The 9,572-nt window shown below is 39.9% G+C and overlaps 1 protein-coding gene across 3 annotated transcripts in view; it reads right to left on the bottom strand.

Annotated features, from left to right (window-relative positions):
• The window catches only part of CTTNBP2 (cortactin binding protein 2), a 171,805-nt gene that overhangs the window by 53,258 nt on the left and 108,975 nt on the right, over positions 1-9,572 (bottom strand). For all 3 annotated transcript variants that reach the window (XM_024128757.1, XM_024128762.3, XM_028489835.2), the window contains 3 exons: positions 7,947-8,222; positions 5,213-5,308; positions 3,907-3,986 (listed from right to left, as the gene is read on the bottom strand). In XM_024128757.1, coding sequence (XP_023984525.1) covers positions 3,907-3,986; positions 5,213-5,308; positions 7,947-8,222 — 452 coding nt within the window. The remainder of the gene's footprint in view (positions 1-3,906; positions 3,987-5,212; positions 5,309-7,946; positions 8,223-9,572) is intronic.

Below are 9,572 nucleotides of genomic sequence, written 5' to 3'. Positions count from 1 at the left end.
TATGTATATGTATAGCTGATTCAGTTTGTTATAAAGCAGAAAGTAACACACCATTGTAAAACAAATATATTCCAATAAAAATGTTAAAAAAAAGAATAAAAAGAATAGAGCTCAGATCAGGGTGATCTACTCATGTATTTTTCTAAATATAACAATTATTCACATTCATTGAATTATTAAATTACAGGGTTATTAATAAGCTAATAAAAGTTGTGAACTGGCTAAGAGAAAAGCTTGAGTTAATAAAAGGTTCAACTATTATAATGTTATTAGTGATTCCAACTCAATTAAGTTAAATGTCTCCTATTAACTCAAGGATGGAGACTTAAAATTCACTTGTATTATGTAACTATTCAATGCAAGTATTTAAAATTAACATCATTTAAACAAAACCAAAAAGCCTGATTTAAAGGTTTCACTGCATTTGGTTTCCTGCATAAGGGCTTTAATACATGCATTTTATTTAGCACATTTACACACATAGTAAAAAATGCTTACTACAATTATGCCTTAACCAATAGGTTAATAACGAGTATAAACTCTGATAACATGCATGAGAATAGAAGACAGCCTAGGTTCAATTCCTTAGATTCTACCACTCTCTTGCTGAGGACCTTGGGCAAATTACTTTGAGTCTTGGTTTACTGACCTGTAAAATGGGAGTAATTGGTATAAGTAGCTACCTCATAGCATGTTTAAATGAGACAATCTATATACTTACAAGAGAGCTTGGCATATTACAGGCATATCTCGGAGACACTGCAGGTCTGGTTCCAGACCACTGCAATAAAGTGAGTATCACTATAAAGTGAGTCACATGACTATTTTGGTTTCCAGTGCATTAAAAGGTTATGTTTATGTTTATACTATACTGTAGTCTATTAAGTGTGCTATAGCATTGTTTAAAAAACAATGTACATACCTTAATTAAAAAATTGTTTAGTGCTAAAAAATGCTAACCATCATCTGAGCCTTCAGTGAGTGGTAGTAGTAATATCAATGGTCACTAACCACAGATCGATGACCACAACAAATATAATAATAAAGAAAAAGTTTGAATTATTGGGAGAATTACCAAAATATGACACAGAGACACGAAGTGAGCAAATGCTGGTGGAAAAAATGGCACCAACAGATTTGCTCTACACAGAATTGCCAACAAACTTTCAATTTGTTAAAAAAAAAAAAAATGCAGTGCCTATGAAGTGTGATATAGTGAAGTGCAATAAAATGAGGTTATGCCTGGGCTTCCGTGGTGGGGAAGATCCCACATGCCGCGGAGCGGCTGGGCCCGTGAGCCATGGCCGCTGAGCCTGCGCTCCGCAACGGGAGAGGCCACAACAGTGAGAGGCCCACGTACCGCAAAAAAAGAAAAAAAATGAGGTATGCCTGCAATAAATACTCAATAAAGGTCAGGTATTACTAGGTTTGCATATCTATCATATAGATTTTCAACAATTCAAAGACACATCAGTATGACTATAGTTACTGTGGCACCGGGTGGATATGTCACTCTAGCTCAAGTCCTACCCAGTGGCTTCCTATCATAACTGGAATAAAATTCAAAGTCCCCCACCTTGGTCCTGCATGATCTGGCTTCTGGTCACCTCTCAGACCTCATTGCCAGTCTAGACACTTTTGTACCAGCTGTTCCCTCTGCTTCAAACACTCTCCCCAAGGCTACAACCTTCACTTCATCTAGCTTTCCGTTTACATATCATTATAGGAAGGTTTTTCCTAACAACTCCATTCAAAAGCTTTCTGCCACCCCTTCCATTAGCTCTTTACCTCCTTATCTGCTTTATTTCTCTTTAAACTTATAATTAGTACTGTGTATCACATTACAGATGTATTTATTCATTTGTTTTTTATCTGTCTCCCCCCACTAGAATGTAAGGTCCATGAGGTCAGGGAATGCATCTTATACATAGCTATATCCTCTAAGTTTCTAAAACATTGCTTGCATTTAGGAGGCTCTCCACAAACAGGTGTCAAACAACTGAATTAAATAACTAAACCAAATACAAAAATGCATCTCACATGGTTGATCTCCATAAGGGGTTTATAATCTTGTATGGAAGAAGAAACGGTCACAACGATTCTGTGTTGTTATTGCCTGAATCACTTTAAAGTGATTGCTAATGAGTGACAAATTTTCATTATCTGCATCCAAGGGTTAATTGTTGGATTTTAAAAAGCCCTTTGTGTATACTCATTAAATTGACAATAGAACTCACAGCTGAGTTAATTTAGCCTCTGGTTTGCTGGTCATCAGGAGCTAAACTATGCTTTCTGCCTTAGGAGGCACACACATAAATGTACTTGGAATGTGCCGTATATAGCGTGACTAGCAGACATTTCATTTGACAGACCTACTCAGTCACGGCTAAGGTGCAGTTGTAATCAGCTGCATCACCTTTCTGGTCATTTTATCATCTAAACAGGTAAGTGAAAAGCCCTGATTCTACTGAAAGCCTAGGCTCACATTCCTGAAAACCAGGTGGTCACACAACTTCAACCTTCTCTGAAGCAAAGGAATAAGACAGCTCTCCTTCCCATTTCTATGTAACACTCAGGCTTTCTGTGATGCTTCAAGAAGCAAATTGCAAAAGCAAAAAAAAAGAGTGAATGTATCAGATTTAGAAGACACCATCTTTCCTAAACTGCAAAGCCTCTGAATGTTTATATGCTACTGTGGCTGCTTTTACAAAGGTCAGTCCCAATGGTGAGGCTCCCGAGATCAACTGAATAATTTTGAAAACTTCTTTATATCAGGAACAAAGACATCAATTCACAGTTAATAGAAACAACTTTTGTTAAAGGTCAAACCCATTCATTTTTTAAAAAGCTTTCCCAATTAAGGCAAAATGATTATTTACTTAATGTTTTATACCTTCAATATTAGTTTTAGATGTGTCTCACACACAGAGACACACATGTGTGTCAGGGACTTGCACAATCCTGGCTTTATCGCTCACTGGCTCTGTGGCCTTGAGCATGTTACCTTACCTCTCTGCTCCAAGTTAACTCATCTATAAAATGGATGGTGTTTTCTACCTCATATTGCCTGCCATGTTAATAAGTACTGGACAAATCCAAAGCATTGAATTTATCCATTTTGTATCTAGAATTTACTACTCTCTCCTGATAATCATATTCTCCTCCTTCCTTTTAATAACAGAACTACATCTTTTAGCTTGGTGCATGGTTGCCCAGCAAGACCACACTCCCACTAGGCGTGGACAAGTGTCTAGATTCTGGTCAATGGGATGTGGGCAGTAAAGGTGTGTATGGCTCCTCTGAAAGGAAGGAACTTGCCCTCCTGGCTCTCCTCCCTCAGGCTGGAACCTGAGAGCAGGAGTGGTGACTGTCTGACCAAGCCCACACACATGACGCCCAGGGGTAGCAGCCCTGGAGAGGGAAGGTGCTAAGACCCGCGGGGCTCACCCTGCGCCTTCCTCCTCCCTGGGTCCCTCATCTGCTGGGACTTGCTGTGTTTGAGAAAAATAAACTTCTATACTGTTTAAGCTATAATTGTTTCTGCTGAAGTGGCCAAATTAATACACTAACTAATGCTAGCATATTTACTCAATTTTAAATTATAAAAGTTCACAGCCAGGCATCTTGAAATCTATAGTCATTCTCTTCCATATTGATGATCAATTACTTGATGCCAAGTCCTTATTAGGGGAAGACACCCTCCTCCTGCCCAAATTAAAACACTTGGCAGGTCACAGGTAGTGTCTGGGTCCTGGCAGTGGACACCTGGATGACTGTGACAGAAATCGAGAAGGAAGGTACCAGCAGTTGTCCAGGGAGGGGGCTGTTCAGGAAGGTCATGAGGTCAGAGCACAGAGTGCGTGTCAGCGCTGGCAGTGTAAGACCCCACTTGGCAGGTCCACCTACCAGCCTGAGGTAGTTCTGTAGCATCTGCAGAGGGATCATAGAGGCATAGGTCACGCTACTGAGGCAGCCTTCCTGCGGCCCTGTGAGAAAGAAGCAAATGGAAGGAAAAATGGGCTCTTCTTGTGAACTGTATAAATGATCAAAACATAAAAGAGCCTATCATAAAAGATACACTATGTTTATTGACTTATGTAGGCAGAGCTGACATTTGGCCAAGAGGCACCAGTGTGCCTTTACCGTCGTGAAAATACTGTTAACACTTTGTATTGACTGACAGCCCCTGCCGCTGGCCTCCCAAGAGCTCCCCAGCTGCCCCTACCTTCCTCCGGGAGCCCACCCATCTCCTGTTAATCACTACCAGGGCATTCAGATCCGGGCTCCAAAACTATAGCTTGTATTTGCTCTGACTGCTGGATTCAATATTTTACTGTTCATAAGCAAATGTCATCAGAGATAATCCCAATCCTCAGAAAGTTCTAGCCTTGCCAGCATTAATGTACAGGTGCATTCCCAAACTCTGTCCCCTGCCCCCGACCCCCTTCCGTGTTCAGCCACTCTCTCAATATAGTGTTTCAGCCTGAAGGAATTTTCTGGAATGGTCTCACACTTTTTTTAAACTTAAGTATCATTCAAGCAATAAAATAGAACTTTATTAGCTCAAACTGAATTCTTAAAAGCTCCATTCCCAAATCTGGGAAATGCACGATGAAATCAGTAGCCTTTTAGAGTTAAGGGCTGAGAAATTGAGAATTTCTATACTACTTACTAGCTTTATGTACTCAGACAAGAAAATCAATCTCTCTGAGCCTCAATTTCCTTGTACATAAAATGAGGATAAACATAAATACGTATCTTAATTGGGCTGTTGTAAGGATTACATGAATTTATACTTGTATTGTGCTGTAAACAACAGAGCCTAGCACAGAATAGATGCTCACTGAAATCAGCCTGTACCCTAATAATCACACTGGTCATACATGGACTTGACAGCAATAAAAGAAAGACACTGCTCTTAACATGGTATCTGTCACTCTCTTATAAGCACATCAGTTTGTTCCTACAGAGAAATGCAATCAGAATCTCAGCAATCAATGATCAGGACAGACGTCACCACAGGTATCAGAAACATGGCTTTTGATTTTTCCTCTTCTTAAACATTTCAAAAAACATCTAATTACTTAGTAGTGGGAGTCACACATGCGTGGCCTGAGGACACAGGACAAAATCATTCAGATTCAGAGCCTGTGCTGTGAAACACTCATGATGCAAAGTCTCTCAACATCACCTCAGTCTGGAATACCCTTACCTGACAAAAGCGCAGTGACCTGCTCTGCTTTATTCGTTCTCATAAAGTCCCACGGGGACTGGGTGAAGCTCTGACCTGCTGACCACGGCACATTTCCTAGTTCAAAAAAGATAAAATGAAATATCAAGAGAAGCTTAAAAGTAACTCTTCTTATAAGAGTCAATGAACGATCTCCTGTGTGAGACCCCAAAGGACTCCGGAGCTTAGACTGTCAGAGACACAGACAGGCTATGGAGAGGGTCACACAAAGGGTTAACTCCCTCGTACAATTTTTGTGGATGGTCAAGAGGAGGCCTTCAAGCTACAGCCTTCTCCAAAGCTGTTCTTACAAGGGATTGAAAGAAACCTGGTGAAAATACAACCAAACATGTCCAGGGTGAAGTTTTCAAGAACAAAGCAGATCATAACCTTTCATGGTTCTTCCAGTGCCTGTTTCACAAAGCCCGAGCACTTTGGAAGGGATAACAGGTCCTTTATGATCTGGTCCCTGCCCCACTTTCCAACAAATTTTTGGATTCTAGTAAAAACCGTTAACTTCAGGGGCTCAGAATAAAGTGAACCTTTTCACAGTCTGGGCCCCCTGCTCACTCTCGCTCAAAAAAGGGTCCCACTTCGTAAGTGTCCACTCTTACGTACTCTTAAGTACTGAGGCATTAGTCCTCAGTACTTGTTTCCATCTCTTCCTTCCACAGATCAATTCTCAAATACCTGTTCTCAGCACACCTCCAACACACATGCATACCCTACCTGTAACTCACTGCTTCTCTGTTGCCCTTGGTCCCTTTAATCCAGTTGAGGTTATCAATAAAGTTACTTATATACATACATAATAACAGCGGTATGCAGGCATACCTCCTTTTATTGTGCTTTGCTTTACTGCCCATTGCAGAGCTTGTGTTATTTACAAACTGAAAGCTCTTGACCCTGCATGGAACAAGTCTATCAGCGCCATTTTTCCAACAGCATTTTCTCACTTTGTGCCTGTGTAATGTTTTGGTAATTCTCACAATATTTCAAACGCTTTCCTTATTATTGCCTTTGTTATGGTGATCTGTGATCAGTGATCTCTGATGTTACTATTGCAAAAAGATTATGACTTGCCGAAGGCTCAGATGATAGTTAGCATTTTTTAGCAAAAAAAGTTTTTTAATTCAGGTATGTACATAGTTTTTTGGACAATGCTATTGTACACTTAATAGACTGCAATACATTATAAATAATTTTTATATGCACTGAGAAACCAATACACGTGACTCGCTTTACTGGGGTATTCTGTTTATTGCGGTGGTCTAGAACTGAACCCGCAATATCCCTGAGGTATGCCTGTAACTACCAGTTATCAACTGGCCACAGCCAGGTACTAAACGAAAGCCTTTACCCACAAAACTCAATGATTTTTAGATCTGAAATGCTACTTGGGTGCCCCGCACCTCTGGGACAAGAATGAACACCGGAACAGTCAGGCCTTAGCACCCACTGCTCAGAGAAGTACCTGGATCTGATGCTGGTGAATACCCATTTGCCTTCCCCTGTTTCCAGATCAGCTGGATGAGGGCTGAGGGTGGAGGGCTATTTCCTTCAAAACATAGCCGTGAGGACTTTGTTTATTTGACCCCTGGGCAGAACCACACCTTAAATAATACTGCATTTTCTGGGCAAATGTGTTCCTGAGAATCATTTATGACTTATTTTTTTAATGCACTTCTAAAATTATATAATTCTTCTGTAATAATTATTTTATGATTATAACAATAATCCATAAAATTAAGTTGTGAATAATTTGCTTTAAAAGCTATTGGTAATATATGTTTTGAAAGTGATTTAGCATATATGTGTGAACAAAATAAAATACTTTCTAATATAATAAGCTGATACATTAATCGCATGGTGAAAATTGCCCTTCCCTCAATCTTGACTATTCTTTTGCAACCTGGTGCTATTGAAAATACACAGGCTTTCCTATCAGACAGACTGGAATTTGAGTCCTGACTGTATGACCTCAGGCAAGTTAACTTGTAACTAGTTATCTGTAAATGAGCTTGCTGTAAGGACTCACTAAGGTCTGTATATAAATAAAGCTCCCAGCACAGTCCTGACAACACAGGAGGTTCCCCATAGATGTTAGTTCTCTTAGTTCGACAGGAAAGAAACTAACCAGGGACAACTAACATTTATAGTACACTTACTATGTTTACCAGAAAGCAAATCTTATCTGTTTAAGTTCTTTGGAGTCCTATCAAACAGAAACAACCAGGTATCACCCTGACTCATCCCAAGTGGGAGCTTTGACTGTATCTTCATTAAAGTGCTTCTTCTAAGTCTAGACTTTATTAGGACTCCCATCCAAAGGTAAGGTGTTCATACACTACTGCATCTCTGGCACAGTCCAAGTACAAACTTGGAGCTGTGTTCAGAGCTTGTGTATTAGCAAGCAGCTGCAATGTGGTTAGTTTCTTGCATTTATCAAAATAGCAAGTGCAATCACAAAGCCTCATCAAGGGCTTTCATGTTCTTTACTCTCTGGGTATTATTTGAGGCATAAAAGCATTTTTATACCAACAGGCAACATTATGTAATGGTTGCATTATGAATACTCAAGTATTTCAGCACCAGCAGCTGCCACAAGTGAGCTCTGAATGTATTTAATCAGTGAACTACGTATCAGGTTAGGGAGCCCATGAACATAAATAAACCCAGAAATTTAACTTTCCCTTCATTGCTGGACTGCTGATACCTAACGTGATGGATCGCACGCTGCTTGCACCGAGGCCAATGCTAGAGTCACTGGTGCTATTAAACGTCACGTCTTCCAGACTCCACCATCCATCAGAAGAGATTGCTTGGAAATGATTTGTCAGAGCTTGACTCACTGCTTTTGAAAAATCATCCCATGATGTCTGTTTGCGAATATTTAAAGCACATATTGTGTTTTCACATTCAAAATCGTCGGCACCGTAGTTGCCTGGTTGAATCTCACCCACTGAAATCCTTAAGGGTATTTTAAGAGCATCTGTTGGAAGAATGAAAGAATTAGGGGGAAAAAATCCTGACAGGAAAAAAACCAGCAAAAATCTTACCTAAAACAAACAGATATAAACATTTTAAAAACAAAGCAAAGGGCAGCTATCCTATTTGTTTTTTAATATCATCAATTGAATATTTGTCTACTGGAGTAAATTTTGGTCTCCCAATCTCTTCACAGTTTCTTTGGAACCATGTTGCTTGAACTGTTCATCTTTCCTTGTCTCTTTGGCCAGTTCTACTTCCTTGATTCTTTCCCTTCAGCAAGGTTCTCAAATTCTTTCAGAAAGCATCTGAGAAAACTAGAGCCCTCTCTTGACCTCTCTGTATCACCTTTCCTCCTCACCTTCATTGATAACATCATGAAGAAGGCAGGTTACAGCTGCGTAGGTCAGTGTGCTTAGGACAGTGGTTTCAGACTCATACAGACCTTGGGCTGGGCCTCAGGGTCAGCTTTCTACTTAGCCATGTATACTTGGTAAATGGCCTTGATCTCTCTATGCCCCAATTTCTTCCATAAAATGGAAGGAACGTACAATTGAGTTGCTATGAAGAATAAATGAACTCATGTTTGGAAGGGATTTAACACACTATATGTTTAACACATTATCTGTTAACACACTATCTCACAAGAACTAGTAAGTACATGATAACTGGTGAACAGTGCAGTAGAAGCTTTTAAAATGATCTTTCCAATCTCTCTGTGACACCAGCTGACTGGGTCCCCCTCCCAGGTGGATAGCTCCCCATGTACTTGTTTTCATGAACTGAATTATATGCTTACCAAGAGCCACTTGTGTTTAATCCCAAATCGTCTATGTCTGTTGAATTCATTACTATAATTAGTAAATTAAATATTCCAGATACTGATGAAATGAGTTACTATTCCTATGAAAATTAGAACACTTTTGAGACTGAACAGAGGAGTTGCTATAAACAAGTTTTTAGTGAGCTATGGATGAGACAACTACATAAAATTAGAAAAAAATTAATTATCTCTAGACAGATACTGCCTTTAGTTTGCTTCATAAATATGTTTAAGTCCTCAAACAACAGAAACCACAGACAAAGCATTAAAGATGTGGTTTGTTCAAATAAGAATACGTGGCACTTCAATCACCAGAACCATATCAACCATATCACCTAAAAGTTGATGAAAGAATTACTTGGTGTGTTTTAAATTAAAATGAAATGTTTAAAAATATGTTATTTTGGGCTTCCCTGGTGGCGCAGTGGTTGAGAGTCTGCCTGCCGATGCACGGGACACGGGTTCGCGCCCCGGTCTGGGAGGATCCCACGTGCCGCGGAGCGGCTGGGCCCGTGAGCCATGGCCGCTGAG

The sequence above is a fragment of the Physeter macrocephalus genome, chromosome 5, assembly GCF_002837175.3.
Source record: "Physeter macrocephalus isolate SW-GA chromosome 5, ASM283717v5, whole genome shotgun sequence".
Lineage (NCBI taxonomy): Eukaryota > Metazoa > Chordata > Mammalia > Artiodactyla > Physeteridae > Physeter > Physeter macrocephalus.
This window is presented reverse-complemented; position numbering and strand designations above follow the sequence as displayed.